Source organism: Rhinatrema bivittatum, chromosome 8 (assembly GCF_901001135.1).
Source record: "Rhinatrema bivittatum chromosome 8, aRhiBiv1.1, whole genome shotgun sequence".
Classification (NCBI taxonomy): Eukaryota; Metazoa; Chordata; class Amphibia; order Gymnophiona; family Rhinatrematidae; genus Rhinatrema; species Rhinatrema bivittatum.
The window spans coordinates 258,801,522-258,823,114 of record NC_042622.1 but is presented as its reverse complement, the minus strand read 5'-3'; the positions used below and the strand labels follow the sequence as shown (position 1 = coordinate 258,823,114).

At 47.5% G+C, this 21,593-nt stretch overlaps 1 protein-coding gene across 3 annotated transcripts in view; it reads right to left on the bottom strand.

Moving 5' to 3' along the window:
- The window catches only part of NAA40 (N(alpha)-acetyltransferase 40, NatD catalytic subunit), an 82,592-nt gene that overhangs the window by 14,884 nt on the left and 46,115 nt on the right, over positions 1-21,593 (bottom strand). For all 3 annotated transcript variants that reach the window (XM_029614716.1, XM_029614715.1, XM_029614717.1), the window contains exons 6-7: positions 15,973-16,056; positions 15,681-15,758 (exon numbers count right to left, since the gene is read on the bottom strand). In XM_029614716.1, coding sequence (XP_029470576.1) covers positions 15,681-15,758; positions 15,973-16,056 — 162 coding nt within the window. The remainder of the gene's footprint in view (positions 1-15,680; positions 15,759-15,972; positions 16,057-21,593) is intronic.

The window sequence follows — 21,593 nt, the reverse complement described above, 5'->3', positions numbered from 1 at the left end:
CCAAACTCTCCTCCGTCAGCACAACAGATTGCCAAATCCATGGACCCGACCGAGGCCTCTGCCCTCCAAGCCATTCCAGGCCTAGCTCAAACGATCCTTGAGCAGCAGAAGTCCCTAGAGACGCTTGCCTCCGCAGTAGAGAATCTAAATCGGCGGTTGGACTCCGCAGCTTCTAAGGTCACCGCCACGCCACCGATGCCTATTGCCTCTCTTTTGGTACCAGGAGGTTGCCCGGTGATTTCCCCTATCTGCTCCTCCCCGCTTCGCGGGGAGGAGCAGATAGGGGAAATCACAGGGGCAACCTTAATCAGTGCAGCATGCACTTCACCCTACAACCAGCCCGCTTCCCAGAGGACATCATGAAGACGACTTACATCTTGTCTCTTCTCGATGGGAAAGCCCTGGCCATCGCCCTTGTGGGAACGTGCAGATCCAGTTCTGCGGGATTTGAACGGCTTCCTGACTCTCTTCCGCACCGTATTCGAAGACCCCACTTGGCAAGCGGCATCTGGGGTGACCCTTCTCCACTTACGCCAAGGTTCTCGTACGCTATCAGAATATGTCATCGATTTTTTAACCTTGTCCACCGAGCTCCACTGGGATACTAGTTGCCTGAGGGCCATTTTTCTGGAAGGCTTAAGTCCCAGAATCAAGGATGAGCTTGCAGCCTTGTACGCGGATTTGTTTTCCAAGAAAGTGCCAGGTCCTTACCACCTCATCGGTCCGTTGACTGCGCGATCAATCTGCTACCTGGTCCTCACAGACAATTTTACATCCCCTCCTGTTAATCTCGACTGTGGCGTTCCCCAAGGATCCTCCCTCTCTTCCACCTTATTTAATATTTACATGCTCCCCCTTACAAACCTCCTCTCCAACCTTGGTATCACACATTTCATCTATGCGGATGATGTGCAAATCCTCATCCCTTTCAAAAACTCTGTTCTCACTGCTATCCAAAACTGGAACACCATTCTCGCCTCAATAAACCAGCTCCTCACTGACATGCACCTAGCCCTCAATCCGCAAAAAACTGAGCTCCTCCTCGTCTCCTCTAGACATGCAGCCACACCCACTCTCTCCACCCTACATTCCCCCAACCTTCTCTCTGACACAAGAAACCTGGGTGTTATACTTGATAACCAACTAACCTTCAAACCATATATCAAATCTATCCTTAGCAGCTGCTATTTCAAACTACAAACCCTCAAAAAACTCAAACCCCTTCTCTACTTTTCCGATTTCCGTACAGTACTCCAATCCATAATTTTTTCAAAGATTGACTACTGTAATGCTCTCCTACTTGGACTCCCTTCTACCCACATCAAACCTCTACAACTCCTCCAAAACGCTACTGCTCGCATCCTCACCAATGTCAATAAGAGAGACCACATCACTCCCACCCTCATTGATCTCCACTGGCTTCCCATTCACTCACGAATTATTTACAAGACCCTCACCCTCATCCACAAAAGTATTACTAACGAACACTACAACTGGCTAAACCCACCCTTCCTCCCTCGTACCTCCACAAGACCCACCCGTGCTTCCCTCCGTGGAACCCTTATCCCTCCCTCCATAAAATCCACTAGACTCATCTCCACCACCAACAGAGCCCTTTCCCTTGCAGGCCCCTCCCTCTGGAACTCTATGCCTCTTGACCTACGTACCAAAACCTCCACACCTACTTTCAAAAAGAAACTCAAAACCTGGCTTTTCCTCCAAGCTTACCCCCTTTCCTCATCAGCTCCACCAACTAACATGCTAGCCCAACCCTCATCTCTCTCCAACATCCCCCGTTCAGGTCCTACACCCAATACCCTCCCCTTCTAATGATTCATACAATTTTGTATATAACAAGTGTACATATTTCTCCCTCGAATCCCAATTCATATCTTATCCCCCTGTGTCTGTTTGCACCCTCCCCCTGCCCCCCCCATTTGTCTCGACTACCCCCCTCCATCCCTCCCTTTAGATATTTAGTTATTTATTCTGTTACTGCGTTTATGTTATACACCGTTCTCTGTAAAGGCTACGCCTATATATCTTTTGTTGTAAGTTACTTGTAAACCGGCACGATGTGCAAACGGTTGCCGGTATATAAAATTAAATAAATATTATTAAATATTAAATATTATCCTCTCTCACCTACTGAGACCCAGGTCATGTCCCACTACATTCAAGAAAACCTAGACCAAGGATTCATCCGCAAATCCACCTCTCCAGCACGTGCAGGGTTCTTTTTCGTGGGCAAGAAGGATGGGACGCTCCGCCCCTGTACTGATTACAGCAGTCTGAACGCTATAGCACTCAAGGATCGCTACCCCACTCCCCTTAACTCGGAGCTCTTAGATAGACTCCAGAGGGTGCAGGTCTTCACCAAGTTGGACCTTAGGGGAGCCTACAACTTAATCTGTATCAAGGAGGACGATGAGTGGAAGATGGCCTTCAATACTAGATGGGCACTATGAGTACCTAATCATTAAGAGTCCGATGAAGATTGGATGCAGAGTAGCTGGGTACGGAGAGCGAATCCCATCCGTGAGATTCCCCCTTGCTAACTCAAAGGCTAGCAAACAGTGTACGCTTTAAATAACCGGGCAGCGTGAAGTCATCACAGGGGGATGCCCCTGAGGTTCACGCCAAGTAGGAAATAAGAGTGAGGGCTGCGCGGCGCGCGCCCTAAAGTACAGATAGAACATGGCGGGAGGCAGCGCCCAAGCCGGTCTGGGGACGCCGGAGAGGACGGCAGCCAGACGCCGCGGCAGCCAGACGTCCATTAACAGCAAGAGGAGGAGCAACAGGAGAGAGGTAGGAGGAGTGCAGCCGGACAGGGATGGTTGCAACACAGGCTCAGCCGGCTCCACCTAGGGTTCGACCAAGAGACAGGAAACAACAAAAACCCTCCCAGTCACCATCTTTTTGAGAGATGCTTGCTTTTAGACCGCACCTTGAACACCATGTGCAGTTCTGGTCGTCGCATCTGAAGGAAGATATGGTTGCACTGGAGAAAGTATAGAGAAGGGTGACCAAAATGATAAAGGGGATAGAATGGCTCTCCTATGAGGAAAGGCTAAAGAGGTTAGTGCTGTACAACTTGGAGAAGAGACGGCTGAGGGTGGGGATATAATGGAGGTCCAAAAAATAATGAAAGGACTTGAACAGGTGAATGTGAAATGGTTATTTACTCTTTTGGATAATAAAAGGACTAGGAGGCACTCCATGAAGTTAGCAAGTAGCACATTTAAAACAAATCTGAGAAAATTATTTTTCACTCAAAACAATCGAGCTCTGGAATTCATTGCCAGAGGATGTTGTTGGAGCACCTAGTGTAGTTAGTTTTAAAATAGTTTGGATAATTTCCTGGAGGAGAAGTCCATAAACTATTAATCAATGGGGAGTAGCCACTGCTTTTTGCTGGCTTTGGTAGCATGGAATCTGTTTGGTGTTTGGGTACTTGCCAGATGCTTGTGACTTGTATTGCCTGTTGGAGACAGGAAGCTGGGCTTGATGGACCCTTGGTCTGACCCAGTATGGCCTATCTTATGTTCTTATGGTGTGGGGTCTCCATGGAATGACTTATGAGGACAGGCTGAAGGACTTAAATATGTTTACCCTTGGTCTGACCTAGCATGGCAATTTCTTATGTTCTTAAATTGGAGAAATGCTCCTTCCATCAGGAATCAGTTCCTTTTCTTGGCTATGTGGTATCCAGCCGAGGGTTCCAAATGGACCCACAAAAGACCAAAAGTATCCGGGACTGGCCTCAACCTACTGGTCTCAAGGCTTGCGGAGATTTCTCGGATTCACGAATTATTACAGTTCCTTTATTCACCTCTACTCCACCTTGACTGCAATTCTTACAGCCATGACACAGATGGGAGCCAATTCCTCACATTGGTCTGCTGAAGCCGTTGTAGCCTTTGAGAAACTTAAGGAGGCATTCATCCAAGAGCCATGTCTACGCCATCCCAATCCCTGACAACCATTTATTGTTGAGGTAGATGCTACGGATGTTAGAGTTGGTGCTGTTCCTTAGTCAACACAGTGACACCCACACATTACACCCCTGCTCCTTCTTCTCTCGGCGGTTCTCCCCGGCCGAGAGGAATTATGGGATAGGAGACAAGGAGCTACTTGCCATCAAATTAGCATTCGAAGAATGGCACCCATGGCTCGAAGGTGCACATCAGATAACGGTCTACACTGACCATAAAAATCTTTAATACCTTCGTCATGCGCAACGCTTGAACCACAGACAAGCACGCTGGTCCTTATTCTTTAACTGATTTGATTTTTTTGCTGAAATATCGTCCTATGGACAAGAATACCAGGGCAGATGCACTCTCCCGTTCCTTCGTCCCAGAGGACATACCGGACATACGTCGACACATCATTGACTCTACAAAAGTACTGCTTGAAGCTACCCACACTGTTTCCTCTGGGAAGACAGTGGAACCCCTCTCTCTCAGGATGAAGATCCTCAGATGGGTCCACAACTCTCAGCTTGCAGGTCACCCGGGACAGTCCAGAACTCTTATCATGCTACAGAGACACTATTGGTGGCCTTCTATGAAGGAGGATGTGTGGGTCTTCGTTGAGTCATGCCCTACCTGTGCAAGACAGAAACCTCCAACTGGCCATCCCTGGGGACTTCTCCAACCACTGCCCGCTCCTGGTGGTCCCACAAGGCTCCTCCCTATCCTTCACCCTTTTCAATATATATCTGTTGCGCCTTTGCCAACACCTTTCAGACATGGGCCTCAAGTTTTTCCTGTACGTGGATGATGTCCAAATCCTCATCCCAATACAAGAATCCCTCCCCAAATATCTAAAGTTTTGGGAAAATTGCCTCTTGTCCATTAACATCCTCCTCACCAGTCTCCACCTGGCCTTAAACACCTCAAAAACAGAGCTCCTCATCATATCCAGCCATCACAACCCTATGCCCCTGTACCTTTGCGAACCTGCCCTCCCATGACCTCTTTCCCTCATACTGTACAAGACCTAGGGGTCACTATTGATTACCAACTAAACTTAAAAAAGCACATTAATACTACCTTAAAAGAAGGCTTCTTTAAGCTCCATGTACTCAAAAAACTTAAACCCCTGCTCCATACGCATGACTTCTGCACAGTTATTCAAGCGACCCTGATCTAAAAAATGGATTATTGCAACTCCTTACTCCTAGCCCTACCATTCTCTACAATCAAACAGCTTCAAATGTTGCAGAACACGATAGCCAGAATTCTTACTAACACCCGTAAATCTGATCACATCACCCCGGTTCTTAAAGAACTCCATTGGCTCCCCATCTCCTCCCGTATCCAATACAAAACCCTCACCATCATCCACAAAACCCTCCATAACCACAATCTCCATTGGCTTGATGATGCCCTCCGCTTCCGCCCCTCTAACAGACCCACCAGAACAGCCCACAAAGATATCCTTCATACCCCTACACTGAAGACCGCACACCTCACCAGCACAAGGGAGCGAGCCCTATCTGTTGCAGGCCCAGCCCTTTGGAACACCATGCCCCTGAAATCCATCTAGAGTCATCTACTCAGACATTAAAAAACAAAAACTTAAGACATGGCTCTTTAAACAAGCATACCCTGAATAGGACTCTTATTATTCTTCCCTAGCTTACCTGGCCCATAGCATCCCCTGTTTCCCCTTATGATAATTTTCATTGAATAGACTCTTTTTGTACTCACCCAACCTGTAAATATGCCATTCTTCCATGTTATCGTGTATAAATGCAAAACTTTGTTCCATGCTATATTTGATTATCTTGCAAGTTATTGTTCCCTATAGTTAATCTACCTGTCCTTTTTTCGCCCCCTTGAATATTTGCTCTCTACCTTTCTCTCTGCTCCCCTGTCCCTGTTTTTTGTACTTTCTCTGTTACATGTAAACTGATATGATGTACCCACGAATACCGGTATAAAAAAGCTGTTAATAATAGTGAACCATGGACACACATTGCAACGGACTTTATCGTTGATTTGCCCTTATCCAACGGTAATAATACCATCTGGGTCACCATCGACCGTTTTACAAAAATGGCACATTTTGTGGCACTGCCCGGCTTACTGTCTGCTCCAGAGCTAGCTAAGTTGTTTATCCGGCATATCTTCCGTCTACATGGCATGCCTAAACATATCCTCTCAGATAGAGGTGTGCAGTTTACAGCTAAGTTCTGGAGATCTTAGTGCAAGAAGTTCGACATCTCATTAGATTGAACGTCAGCCTAATCACCCGCAAGCCAACGGACAGATGGAGAGAATGAATCGCACTTTAAAACAATTCCTTTGTGCCTACATCAACGCCAGACAAAGCAACTGGTCAGCATTGCTTCCCTGGGCCGAATTCGCTCTGAACTCACACCTTGTATACCTAATGTTACGCCTGTCGGTTGCAGACGGCTGCGACCCTCTCATGCTCACCTCTTTTTTTTTTTTTTTTCCCCCGCTCCATTTAGTCTGGGAAGAATGGCGGTGTCTTCCACTTCACAACGACCTCTCCCGCATCAACCAGGCCAGCATGGGTGCTGCCAGCCACCATTTTGAACCCGGAGTTACCTAGGCGCACGCGTGCAAGGGCCTTATTTGAATACGTCATGGCGGGAACATCTGGGGCGTCCCCACCCGATGATGTCAACCCACTAGCGTTTTTAATCGAACCAGTCCTTGCTGTGCTCTACTCATTCAAGGACTTCCTGTTCCTGTTTTCAGCTTTGGCAATTGGACGCTCGGAGTACCCGCTCCTCGGGGGGCTCCCCAGTGTTCCCGGCTAGCCGCTCCTCGGAGGGCCTTCCTGCTGCTGGATCTGCTTCTCAGATCTAACCTGCTCCAGGAACCTCCAAGTTGTGAGTACTTCTACAGATATCTTTATTTCTGCATTACACTGAGGAACCTACACGGTGTACCCCAATGCTCGAGCCACTACCACCTATTTTCAGTGAGAGCCTTCACCTTCCTGCTTTACAGTATTCCTGCTGTTGTAAGTTTGACATGTTTGTGGACCCTTGGTTGCTGTACTGATGACTCCTCCCACGGGGAGGGCCCCCGTGGGAAAATACAGCAATAGGCTGACTCTTCAGTAATGACTACAGAGAGAATGGAAGCTTTATTATACAGCAGTTGGCAAGGCCTGAGAAGCAGCCTGCGTTCCTCAGCCAGTGGAGTAGGTCTCTGATTAGTTTAGCCCAGGATCTGAGTTGTACCAAGTAGAGATGAGCTTTTTTGGTCTGATGGAAGACAGTCGGAGCCCTTTTTGGAGGACTCTGAAACATCATCCTCCCAGGGGTCATAGGGTTCCTCATCCTCACTGTAAGCTACAGGGGATGGGGCCCTCTGTGCTCGACCTTCATCCAGAGGTGCAGACACTGGTAAATTTGGACAGGGGACTGCAGGCCTCAGTGTCTCTGCCGGCTTAGGTGGAACTTCCTCCTTCGAAGAACCAGTAATGACCACCGATTCCATAGGGGGAGGCTTCTGTGCCCTGTGGGCACAGATGCTGTTCCGGGGACAGACACCAGCTGAATATGTTTATTTTATTCTGCTTTTCACACTTTTTCAGCATTTCAAATGCAGATTACATTCAGGTACTGTAGGTATTTCCCTATCCCCAGAGGGCTTACAATCTAAGTTTGTACTGAGGCAATGGAGGGTAAAGTGAGAGACAGTGGGACTTGAACCCTGGTCTCCTGGTTCATAGCCCGCTGCTCTAACCACTAGGCTACTCCTCCCCTCCTTGAGCTTCTCCAGCACGGGTACAAGGCAGGTGGCACCGGGTCAGTGTCATCGATGCCACAGGACCAAAACCCTGCAACGCCCGCTCCTCCTCAAATGTTGCTGATGCCAACAGCAACTGGGAGGAAGGGGGCATGGACTGGCATCAGGACTGGTGGATTGCTTCGGGGGCATTGCAGCATGAGCCAGTGCATCCCGTGCCCGTCACCGTGCTTCAATGGGACTGGTGCCGTTGCTTCTTTGGCTTCCCTCAATGCTCAGCCCAGTCCTTCCCCGGTGCCAAGGCTGAGAAACATGACATCCTCGGCCTGAAGGAGATAGACAGTGATCGGTCGCTGGCGCCCCTATCCAATGTCACCCCAATGTCGATGGTGCAGCTTCCAGGTGCATTGATACTGTCGATGGCGCAGACTTATTTGACTCAAAGAGCTGCTCCATCTTGTCGAGTCGAAGCCAACGTCCCTTTGGATGCATCTGGGCACATAAGCGGCAACCATGGATGTCATGCAATGCCCCCAGGAAGAGGACACATCTCATGTGGATCAGTGATGGACATGGCGCTTGGGCAGCAGAGGTATTGCCTGAAACCGGATGTGGCCGTGTCGGGATTAAACAAAAGAGGTGGAAACCAAAACTCATGACAGTGGGCATCGATGGCTAGCAGGCACCGCCACTGCATAGTATCAACTGCAAAAGGAAACTTACCTTGACTAGTAAAACTACAGGAGGGACCCAGCGATGGAATAACGAGAGAAAAAACTATGAAAAACACAAGTTTTCCAAAAGGCCAAAAACTACCAGAAGTGAGCTCACTCACACCACAAGGCTTATAGCTCTGTGGAAAAAGAAAGTGGCAAGAGACCCCATGTGGATACGTGGTATAGGGCATACTGAGCATGCTGTGTGCCACAGGTTTTCTGCATCAGGGCTCCATCTGATGATGTCACTCATGTGTGAGAACTACCATCCTGCTTATCCTCAGAGAATAAACCAACTAACATCTCTCCCCACTTCCATGGATGGATTCTAGATTGATTTGTGGTACTACAGGAATTAAAATTAGCAGGTAAGAATCATATTTTCTTTCCCTGTATCTACCCAGATCAGTCCAGACTCCTGGGATGTACCTAAGCTCCCTATTCAGGGTGAGACCTGGAGAGTCCCGCTCGCAGAACTCTCACCAAAGGCCTTGGAGCACAGGTTTGCAACGCTTAGAAAGGCTGTTCACTGGCGCCAATTTACACATGCACTGCCACATAATGCTGCGGTCTGACTGACAGGGACCCCCCAAGCCACCGCCTGAAGCGTCAACCCGAGAAGCTGCTGGAGCCTCAATTCTCCCTCAGACACAGTGCTCAGTTTGAAGCATCTATTCCAAATGTTTTTTTGGGTTTGGATTTTTTTTTTTTTTTTTTTTTAAACAAACTGTACTGCCCTAGTAAGGAATAAAAAAAAAGATACTTTCATGAATGGTGGCAGAGCTGGCTGCAGGCTACATAGGGCTCAGCAGAGGAAGGAGGGACCTGGACCACCAGCTGTCCTAAATCCCTAGCATAAGCAACACTTGAGTCATCAACTCTCTGCATGGGCACCTCGATCAGGAAGAATGGCCCCACCAAGATCCGACAACCTCCTGGGAGGACTCTTCCAAACTTCTATCTTCTTTTCTTCATTTTTTTTTCCAGTCTACTCCAGAGTTCAGGTTTTTCACCTCTACCATCTGCTAGAGTCAGAGAAATACTGAGGGACTGCAAGTGGCACACTATGTTATGAAGCAGTGTCAGTAAAAGCAAGTTTCCTTACCGTAAACTGTGTTTTCCATAGATAGCAGGATGAATTAGCCATACTGTCTGGGGAGCGCCCTCTGGCGGCCCCAGTGCAGGAACTTCTCATAGAACGTTAAAAAAAACTTCACTCCTGCACGCCTGTGCGGTGCCTTCCCGCTCCTCAGTTGATTAGATAGTAAAGGAACAGGAGCGTATAGGTAGGTAGCATAGAGCATGCAGAAGGATAGAGAGCATCCAGGGAGGTGGGTGGGAACGCATGGCTAATTCATCCTGCTATACAGAAAACACCGAATACGGTAAGCAAACTTGCTTTTTTCCCCCACATATAAGCGGGCTGAATTAACCATGCTGTCTGGGAGACCCCAGCTAGGGAACGATGAAGCATAGGTGGATGTTCCATCCGAAGTATTCCGCATGTTTGGACATGAGGCGAATCGTCTGTCCTTCGTACGCTTGTGAGATGTGGACCGTCTCTTGAAGATTTTTAAGAATTCGTAGCATAATGCTTCAGTTGGGCAGGAGAATCTCCTGCCCAACTGAAGCATCCGAACTTGATGAAGGCAGTAGTGAGACGTGAAGGTATGCAGCAATGACCACATGGCAGCTTTACATATGTCCTGGATTGGCACTTGCCCAAAGTGGGCAATCAAGGTCACCATCGATCTCAACTGATGTGCTTTAACTTTTGATGTCAAGCGCTCTGGCTTCGTAGAATAGCAGAAGTGGATGCATTGAGTCAACCAGTTAGCTAGTGTTCGTTTGGTGACTGGAAACCCTGGGGCATTTGAGTTGAAGGAGAGAAAAAGTTGCAAATGCCAGTTGGGCGCACTAGTTCTTTGCTTATAGCAGGCTAGTGCCCTTTTGCAAGTCAGGTGTGTAGCAGGGCTTCTCGGCTGAATGCATGTGGTTTAGGAAAAAACGTCGATAACGTGATGGTCTGATTGAGGTGAAAGGCCGATAGTACTTTTGGAAGAAAGGATGGATGGGTCCATAAAGTGACTTTGTCATGTAAGAACTGCAGATAAAGTGAGTAATACACCAATGCTTGTAGCTCGTCCACTCATCTTGCCGATGTTATAGCTACCAAAAAGAGAACTTTCCGCGTGAGAAATTTTAGGGAAAAGGTTTGCATTGGCTTGAAGGGTGGGACAACGCTCAAGTCCCAAGGTACAGGAGGGCATGAGGTCGGGGGGCAAAGCCTCAGAGCACCTCTCATGAAACAGGATATGAGTGGATATGGAAGTTCCCTGAACAGTCAGGTGGTAGGCTGATATGGCGCTGAGGTGTACTCGGAGAGATGACACTGCCAGCCCAGAGATGTACAAGTGTAGGTATTCCAATAGTTGTTCTGGTGAGGAATGAAAGGGTCTAATGACACTGAGCTGCACCAATGACTGTATCTGTGCCACTTAGCCACGTAATTCTTTCTTGTGGACAGGCTTCTTGAAGAGATAAGAATGATCTGAATTTCCATCCTGATAGGAAGATGGCTCATTACTTCCCTTTCAATCTCCATGCTGTCAGGAAATGTGCATGGGATGCAGTAGCAACCCTTCCTCCTGTGTCAGTAGATCTACTCTGTTTGGAAAAAGGACCGGTGGTAGAATGGAGAGGTATATGAGGTAGGCGTACCAGGGTTGTCTGGGCCACGCCAACACTATGAGAACCAGATCAGACCTATCTGCAATGCATTTTTGGATCGCTCAAGTGTCGGTTGCGAACCTGAAAACAAAGGTAGTGCCAGGAAAAGGGGTGCATCGGAATGTGAGCATAGGCATCTTTGAGGTCTAATGAGCACATCCAATCATTGGGTTGCAGAAAAGGCAAAATGGTTTTCAGAGACGTCATCTTGAACTCCCGTTGAAGGAAATGATTCAGGCCTCTGAGGTCCAAAATTGGCCTTAAACCTCTGCTCTTTTTGGGGATGAGGAAGTATTGGGAATAAAATCCATGGTGCTGCTGATGTCAAGGCACCTCCTGAATCACCCGCTGATGAAGCAGCGACTGGAATTTGTGACTGAGGAGAGGTAGGATCCTTTCCCCCCTTCACAGATGGAGAAAGGTGTGACATCGGAAAGGTTCAGAAATTTAGGCAGTACCCATTCTGGATGTGTTACAGACCTTGCTAAGAAGTTAGCAATCTATTAGCGTTCACCCCGCCAGGAGGGCAGAGCGAGGGGTCTGGTAGAGGTCAGTTCCTCCCAAAGGGAGGAGGAGTTAGTAATCGGTTAGTGCTCTGCTCCACCAGAGTGGAGTAGTAGCAAACTGTAAGCTTTGTTCCTGATGAGCCAGTAACGTGTATGATCTCCACAGGGAGTTAGCTATCTGATATGGATCAGCTTCCGCAAAGAGAGGAGTAATGGTCTGATATGGTTGGCTCCCACAGAGTGGTAAAAGATAATACCGCTCTATTAGTGTAAGGAGTAACACTTAGTAGAAATAGTGAATCCCTGGGCCGATGGCAGATGACAGCGCCCTCAAGTAGAGATCCTGAGAGGGACCACCGGCTAGGCTGGAGTATTGAGACAAACACAGATAGTTCTTTATTAGACTGGAAGTAGAACCACCAGAGGTGGCAGTAGTGAGCTGAAGTGCCCGGCAGGGCTGAAGTCCCTCTGATACTGGAACTACGATCTCTGAGTTGCTGAGCTGTAAGGAGAGACTATAGGTAGTGAGTAGACAGGGTATGCAGTGGTAGATGATACACTCACACTTGTAGATATTTGTAATGTCTTCTTATGCAAGAGAGTCTTCAGTATTCAGGAACAGGAGCCACAGGCGAGTACTGGTTCCCAAAGGCAGTCTGAAATAGAACTCACAATCACTGTGTATGGGATGGCTTCTGGAATAGAAGAGAGGCTAGGAGAGATTTAGGAACATAGGCCCTCATGGAGCGAGTACCGGTTCCTATCTGTTAATCTGTAATAGTAATCCATAAGATATAGGTATGTGATATCTTCTGAGGAAAAAGGGGGTTTGAGAAAGGTATTAGGAACATAGGCCCTCGTGGAGCGAGTACCGGTTCCTATATGCAATCTGCAATGGTAACTCACGAACTCCGTACCTGCGATGTCAGACTGAAGGGAGTCTTACAGATTAGGAACATGGGCCCTCGTGGAGTGAGTACCGGTTCCTGTTTGTAATAGGATTCACAGTGTTCAGGTCTGCGATCGCCTCCAGGCAATAGGAGTCTTCTGAAACATAGGCCCTCGAGGAGCAAGTACCAGATCCCTTTCAGCAATCTGAAATCAAGAAGAGAGAGAGCGTTGCCCCCGAGGAGCGGGTAATCCTGGTAAGTTGGAAAAGGCCAAGCAATGGAGAAAGGTTTCCCCTTGCTGACTCGGATCGTAGTTGCAAGTAGCGTGGACTGCTGAAGCAAGTCCCGTTGGAGTTCCTTGCTAACTCGTTTGAGGTTAGCAAACAAAGACCTTTTAAATTGAAAACTGATTACATCACTACGGGGGGGACGCCCCCAAGGTTCGCGCCCTCGCCGGTACATCTCTGGAGCGCGTGCGCGCACGCCCTTACATCATCAGGAACATGGCGGATCCGTGGCGTCAGGCCAGCCCGGGGATTCCAGGAAACAAATGGCGAGAAGCAGCCGCGGCAGCATCTGTCCGTCAGACCTGAAGGGAGTCGCCACAAGGTAGAGAGGGTGGAGCGAGGGCAAAAATAGGCAAGAACGCAACAGGATGATATTGAGAACCCAACGATCGGATGTGATTTGAATCCATTCCTGGACAAAGGAAGTAAGGTGACCTCCTACAGTTTGCTGTAGCTATGGCTGGGTTATTTTCAAAAAAAGGCTGTTGGGATTTTGCCAGAGCTGGCGCCGGATTCGGTGCACGCTGGGACCATCCGCAACCACTTTGAGTTTGTTGTGTTTGTGGTCTTTGTACTTGGTAGGAAGGCGATCTGCAACTGGAGAATGGCCTGTAGGATCGTCGTGGATAAAAGGGCTTCCAGTAGGCAGGGTAGTAATGCCTCGCAGGCATTATGTTCTGAGGGTGCTGTAAGGAGGACACCGCTATACTCTGCTCCTTGAGCTAGGGCACAGTTTCTCTGAACTTATCACCAAACAAGTTATCCTACAGACATGGAAGGTCCACTAGTTTTTCATGGATGTCGTCCTGAACTGCGCTTGTTTGAATCCAGGCCAGGGCATTCTTCTGGCGGTAATAGCCGTCGCCGAAGTTCTGGTGGACATGTCAAAGCCTTCATAGATTGTCCGAAGTAAATGCCACAGGCATTCCTCCATATCAGCGACAGCCTGGCACTGGGTCCCTTAGGTTGGTCACTATCTGGCTTTAGGGATTAGAGTCGCTCATATAGATACTGGGTTATATAAAACTGGTGGTGTTGGATCTTGGCATTAAACATAGATCCCTGAAACACCTTTTTCCCCAAAGTCATCTAAAATAATGGCAGTTCTTACTCGGGGGGGGGGGGGGGGGGGGGGGAGCTGGAATACAGAAGGGTCTTTCTGGCCCGCTTCATCATGGATTCAACCACTATTGATGCATGCGGCAATTGGTCTGGGCCAAAGAGGGCAAACTTCTGCAGCCCAAATTTCAAATCCGTCTTCCTAGAGGTTCCAGGGGTAGAAAATGGCAACTTCCATACCTTTTCCATAAGCCTGTCAGGACATCAAAAATTTTAATAGAACATAGACCTCAGCTCTGGGGTCGGTAGTTTCTTAGTTACAAGGTTTAGCATGGCTCCTACCTTTTCTATGAATTTTGAATAGGACAAATCCTCCAGGGGTGATGAGGGGGTCCTGCGACGTACGACGGTTATGCGTCGGTGGCAAGTTCTGCAGCTTCGCTTTTGCCTTTATATGCAACGATGCATGCGTCGACTTCGGATGCATTAATTGCATCTGAGTACAGTCTGGCGCATGGTGCATCAGTATTTTATGCTTCTGCGCTGAATGCGCAAATCGATGGTTTGCATCAGAATAGTTGCCTCGATCGTGTCCCTGCATAGTATCTGACGCTCCAACACTGCATTGGCTATCCCGTAAAGGCGGTGCGGCCACTGCACATGGAGACTGGCCATTTTGTTTCGGCTCTGCCAATGCACTGGATATAGCCAGGGCCCTGGCTGAGTTCTCCAGGATCTGCTAGCCCTACCGGCTGTTTCAGGGGCCTTGGCCCTTTAGACTTACTCGTGGAAGGTTCCAAGGAAGATAACCTCTTTCTGCCATCCGGCCTCCTGGGCCGAACGCTGCATAGGGGCATAAGACCCCATTGGGACCACCTCTGACTCCTGGAGCCTTGCGATCTTCGCGGCACGCTGCCGCTGCGCCCTGGGCTACATCCTGCTGTAGTCCCAGCTGGATGCCTGATTGTGATCAGGCCCTAAGCATAAATACCAATAATTATGTCCGTTGATGACCGACATAATTTTTCCACATTGGCAGAACTTAAACCCAGGCACCTTCGGGGTCATGGAAGCACTGAAAAGTGCTGTTTGGGGTTCCCTTACATGAGGAATTAGAGGAAAGAGAGAAGAATACAGGAGAAGAACCCGCGACCGTTCCTGTGCGGGAAAATACATGCAGGGGCGAAGTTTTGAATGTTCCATGAGAAGTTCCCGCACCAGGCAGCTAGAGGGCACTCCCCAAGACAGCATGGCTAATTCAGCCTGCTTATCTGCAGGAAAAAACTCTCTGTCTCAATCTGCTGGAAGGAATGCAAAATCCAGGAGTCTAGACTGATCTGGGTATGTACTAAAAGTTACCTTTTTTCTCATGCCTTACAACATCTGTCTATCATCAGGACCCATAGAGCACAATCTTTGTTAAATATCCCACCTACATCAGTCTCTTGTCAGGAAGCAGTCATACATGGCCTCTGTCCTTAGTCTTTTCCCACTCAGCTCTCATCAGGAAGCCATCTACCTTGTACCATACCATCCACCTCTTATCAGCCAGCCATCACACTCATTGCTTTGTATATTCTCCTTTTCCTATGTCCCGTTTCATACGTAGAACAGGTGCTGTAGCACTCTCTGGTGACAGAGAGGAAAAAAAGCATTCAGTGCTCGTTATGAACGATCAAATGAGATTCAGTGGGATCATAGTGCAGCCCATAGGCACCTAAACCATAAGGAGAAGCAAATATTAGCAGCTTACTGTAGTGCTTCCCGGAAGAACTGGTAGGCACTGTGGTTGTGTTTGAACACTGTTAGCATGACTTTCTTCATCTGTGTGCTGGAAAGGGAGCAATCAAAGATAATCAGTGGTTTGATAGGACTGCACCAATAGCCAATGGACCACCTAGCCCAGCTCAGCACAAAACGCACAATAGCTCATCTCAATAGCTGTACCAAAAACTTTTCTACTGCTGGATTATATCCAAATGAGTGTTATATTAGCCCTCATCCCCCATACTAAGACACCATGTGGTTTGCAGCGAGAAACTGACCTGTTTGCCATGAGCTGTAGGATCTGTATAAGGAACTTCCCCAGGCCTTTCCTCCTCACCTTGATTTCTAACTGTGCTTCATAGCTGGTGAGAGAGAGATCAAGTACAATTATCAAATATCCTAATCATATTATGCCTTAATCTATCTTACCAATGGTATTATATTTATAATTTCTGCCTGCTCTAACCTATCTTTCCAGCTGATTAAGCCTCCAAGTTCTTACTCCCTGATGAATGTAACTTTGCCTCTTCCACTTCTTTTGTTGACTTACGTTATTTGTCGCTACAGTTTTTACCCTGTTTGATGTAAACCGATCCAATATGGTTTTTAACTATGAAGGTCGGTATAGAAAAGTGTTAAATAAATAAATAAATCATGGGTTCACAACATCTGTCACCTGGGAAAAAGTAAAACTGCTTACCTTGTAATAGGTGTTATCCCAGGACAGCAGGATGTAGTCCTCACATATGGGTGACATCAGTAATGGAGCCCTATGTACAGAAAACTTCTATAAAAGTTTCTATGAAACTTTTGACTGGCACCAGAGTGCCTACTGAGCAAGGCCAGCATGTCATGATATTCCCTGCCACAGGGGTCTCCCTTCGGTCTTGTTTTGTAGCAATTAGCGTTAGCCAAAAATAAAATAATAAAACGTATCGGACCCAACTCCGCGGGGTGGCGGGTGGGTTTCGTGAGGACTACATCCTGCTGTCCTGGGATAACACCTATTACAAGGTAAGCAATTTTGCTTTATCCCAGGACAAGCAGGATGCTAGTCCTCACATATGGGTGATTAGCAAGCTAGAGGCTGAGTCATTTTGTAGTGAAGCAACAGTGAAGTATTGTTGATGAAATGAATCAGCCAAAGATCACAGCAGGTTGGATGTAGAAGGAGTTGGGATTACACTGGAAACAAGTTCTTTAAGACAGATTGTCCATAGGCTGAATCTTGTCTTCCTTCTTTGTCTAAACAATAGTGAGCTGCAAAGGTGTGAAGAGAACTCCATGTTGCTGCTTTACAAATGTCCAGAATAGGTACAGAGCGAAGGTGCGCTACTGAAGTTGACATTGCTCTGACTGCATGTGCTTTTACTCGCCCTTGAAGAGTAAGGCCTGCCTTCTCATAACAAAATTGTATGCAATCTGCTAGCCAATTTGACAAAGTATGTTTACCCACTGGTTTACCAGGTTTGTTAAAATTAATCTGAGAAGTTTTTTTACTCAACACACAATTAAACTCTGGAATTTGTTGCCAGAGGATGTGGTTAGTGCAGTTAGTATAGCAGTGTTTAAAAAAGGATTGGATAAGTTCTTGGAGGAGAAGTCCATTACCTGCTATTAATTTCACTTAGAGAATAGCCACTGCCATTAGTAATGGTAACATGGAATAGACTTAGTTTTTGGGTACTTGCCAGGTTCTTATGGCCTGGATTGGCCACTGTTGGAAACAGGATGCTGGGCTTGATGGACCCTTGGTCTGACCCAGTATGGCATTTTCTTATGTTCTTATAGGATACAAATAGTTGACTGGATTTCCTATGGACTGTAGTGCGGTTTAAGTAGAAAGATAATGCACGCTTACAGTCCAAGGTATGTAAGGCTCTTTCTCCCTGGTGAGAATGAGGCCTTGGAAAGAATGTTGGTAAAACTATAGATTGATTGAGGTGGAATTCCGTGACTACTTTTGGAAGGAATTTAGGATGAGTACGGAGGACCACCCTGTCATGTAGGAACTTTGTAAAGGGTTCGTATGTGACTAGAGCTTGTAGTTCGCCGACCCTTCTAGCTGATGTAATGGCTATAAGGAAAACCGTTTTCCAAGTGAGAAATTTAAGGTCACAGGTATCTATGGGTTCAAATGGAGAACGCATAAGCCTGGTTAAGACTACGTTCAGGTCCCATTGTATGCTTGGGGAATGAACTGGAGGTTTAATGTGAGTTAGGCCTCTCATGAATTTACTGACGAGAGGCTGTGTAGATATAGGTGTGTCTCCCAGCTTGCTATGATAAGCTGAGATTGCACTCAAGTGTACTCTTACAGATGAAGTCTTAAGACCAGAGTCTGAAAGATGGTATAGGTAATCTAGTAGTGAGGTAGTGGGGCAAGTGAAAGGATCTAGTGCTTTCTGAGTGCACCACAAAGTAAACCGTTTCCATTTGTAAGAATAATTATTTCTAGTGGAAGGTTTACGTGAGGCTATTAGCACTTGAGATATAGTGGTTGGAAGGTTGAGTGGTTGGAAGATCAAGCTTTCAACATCCATGCTGTCAGGGACAGGGATTGAAGGTTGGGATGGCGCAACTGACTCTGTTCCTGAGTTATGAGATTGGGAGCTACTCCCAGGCGAACTGGATCCCTGACTGAGAGATCTAGAAGTGTGGGGAACCATACTTGTCGAGGCCAGTAAGGGGCTATGAGTATCATGGTCCCCTTGTCCTGTTGAAGCTTCACTAGAGTTTTGGTTATGAGTGGTATCGGTGGATACGCATATAACAGGCCTGAGTTCCAATGGCGAGCAAAGGCGTCCCTTGGTAGGCTGTTCTGCTGCCAGAGGAGAGAGCAGTAATTGTTCACTTTGTGGTTCAGATGGGATGCAAAGAGATCTATTGTTGGTTGACCCCACCGTTGAAATATCTTGGTTGCTAGCGTTGGGTCTAGAGACCACTCGTGTGGTTGGAAGTGACGGCTGAGGCGATCCGCTACTGTGTTGTGGATGCCTGCTAGGTAGGTGGCCCGTAGAAGAATTGAGTGTGCTAGGGCCCAGTCCCAAATTTGAGCTGCTTCCTGACAAAGGAGGTAGGAACCTGTTCCCCCTTGTTTGTTGATGTACCACATGGCTACTGTGTTGTCCGTTTGGATCAGAACAGTCTTGTGTGAAAGGCAGTCCTTGAACGCATGTAGTGCATAGCGTATAGCTCGAAGCTCCAGAAAGTTTATTTGAAAGGAGGCTTCTTGTTTTGTCCACGTGCCCTGCGTCTTTAGATGACCAATATGTGCTCCCCACCCTAAGGTGGATGCATCTGTAGTTAAAGTCATTTGTGGAACTGGTTGCTGGAAAGGTAGGCCCTTGAGCAAGTTGATCCTTAGACGTCCACCAGAGAAGGGAAGAGTTCAGATCTTGTGTTATCTGAATGGGAGTGGACAATGGTTGAATGGCTTGAATCCACTGATCTTTGAGTGTCCATTGCATTAGTCGCATGGTCAGTCTGGCCATGGGAGTGACATGAACTGTTGAGGCCATGTGTCCGAGTAGGGTGAGGCACTGATGAGCTGTAACTCGAGACTGATTGCGAATAGAGTGCGCTAGGAGAACGAGCGCTTGAGCACAGTCTCTTGGAAGAAAAGCTTTTGCTGTGATGGTGTTGAGATCTGCACCTATGAACTGCAACTGGTGAGATGGTGAGAGATGGGATTTCTCGTAATTGATGAGGAATCCCAAGGAGTGAAGCAACTTTATTGTGAGCTTGAGAGAAGTGAGAGCTCCGCTTTGTGTTTGACTCCTGATGAGCCAGTCGTCCAAGTAAGGAAACACATGCACTCTTTGTTTGTGAAGATGTGCCACCGCTACTGCAAGACACTTTGTGAATACTCGAGGTGCTGAGGCTAGGCTGAATGGTAATACTCGATATTGGAAGTGTTGCCCTTCCACCAGAAATCACAGGTACTGTCGATGAGGGGGAAAGATGGGAATGTGAGCGTAAGTGTCTTGAAGATCCAGAGAGCAGAGCCAATCTCCTTTTTGAAGAAGAGGTAGCATGGTGCCTAACGATACCATCCTGAATTTCTCTTTCTTTAGAAATTTGTTGAGATTTCTGAGGTCTAGAATAGGACGTAGGCCTCCAGTTTTCTTTGGAATGAGGAAATATCGGGAGTAGAATCCTCTGCCCCACCGAGGCCTGGGAACTTGTTCTATGGCCCTGGCATTCAGAAGGGTGGATAATTCTGCTTGTAGAATTGTGGAGTGATGAGACACTGTCCAAGATGAAAGAGGAGGATTTTCGTTTGGTACAGTGAGGAAATCCAAGCGGTACCCTTGAGCTCTAATTGAGAGTACCCATTGGTCTGTTGTGATGGAGGTCCAAGTTTGATGGTAATAAGCTATTCGACCTCCCACTGGTAAGTGTGGAAGAGGATTTTGGGAATGGTTTCTGCTCTCTGGCTGGTTTTCAAAAGCCTGACGTGGATGCAGTAGGCGCAGGCTGCTGGGGCCTAGTAGGCCTCTGTCGAGTTTGGGAACGCTGTGTAGGGCGTTGCTGTCTGGCTCTGGTAGCAGGAGGATAATATCGTCGAGGGCAATAGTACGGTTTCCTGACTTCTCTTCTAGGAGGCCTCCTAGAAGGTTGATGTGTCTCCTGAGGAAGTTGAGACAACTGTTTCAGGGTTTCCGTGTGGTCCTTTATGGTTGCCACCGCCTCTTTGACCTTGTCTCCAAAAAGGTTTTCCCCTAGACAAGGTAGGTCTGCCAACCTTTCTTGTACTTCTGGTCTGAGTTCAGAAGATTTCAACCAGGCCCATCTTCGAGCTGTGATACCTGATGCCGATAACCGGGAGGCTGTTTCAAAGGAATCGTAAGTGGCTCTCACCTCGTGCTTGCCTGCTTCTAGGCCCTTATGCACGAGGCGAAGGAAACCGTCCTAAAATTGGTCAGGTAAATGTTGGGAAAGTGTTTCAACCTGTTTCCACAGGTCACGTTGATACTGGTTCATGAATAGTTGGTATGAGTTTATTCGTGAAACCAGCATTGCTCCTTGGAAGATTTTTCTTCCTAAGCTGTCAAGGAAACGACTGTCTTTACCTGGAGGTGTGGAAGCATGTTGTTTGAGCCTCTTAGCCTTTTTCTGGGCTGATTCAACCACTACAGATTGGTGTGGCAATTGAGACTTTTGGAACCCTGGAATGGGTTGTACGAGATAAGTGGCATCAACTCGTTTATTAACTGCTGCCACAGAGCCAGGGGGCTCCCACATCCGGTACATTAGCTCTTGCAGGACCTCGTGCACTGGAATGGCTAGTATTTCTTTAGGGGGATCCACAAACTGAAGGACCTCCAAGGTTTTCTGCCTAGTGTCTATTTCTGAGAGGAGAGAGAATGGGATAGTGTCAGACATTTCTTTTATGAAATTAGAGAAGGAAAGATCTTCTGATGGTGATTTCCTTCTGTCCTCTGGTGGTGAAGGTTCAGATAGGATATCTTCTTCAGATGATATATCATTCTCTGAGTCAGTACCAGTATCTAGTGGATGTTCTGATGGTCTAAGTGGATTAAATGGGACCTCAGACATTGGGGTACGTGGTCTGACAGGCGGAATAATTCCTGATGGACCAGGCAGTGGTTCTTGATGTGGATCCAATTCCTGAGGTGAAGCAGAAAAAGCCTGAATTAGGGAATCCAATTTATCCATTAATGGTTGAAAAATGGAGGATTCTTGAACTGTCATCGATGGTGGCATCGGTGCCGGTGGCCGAATGGGAATCGACGGCATCGTTGGCATAGACGCCAGAACCGGCACCATCGGCATCGACGGTTGCGGTGGAATCGGCATCGAGAGCACCAGTGTTGGATCCGGGGATGTCATCGGGATCGGTGTCGAGGGCATCGCTGGTGTAGATGGCTGAGGT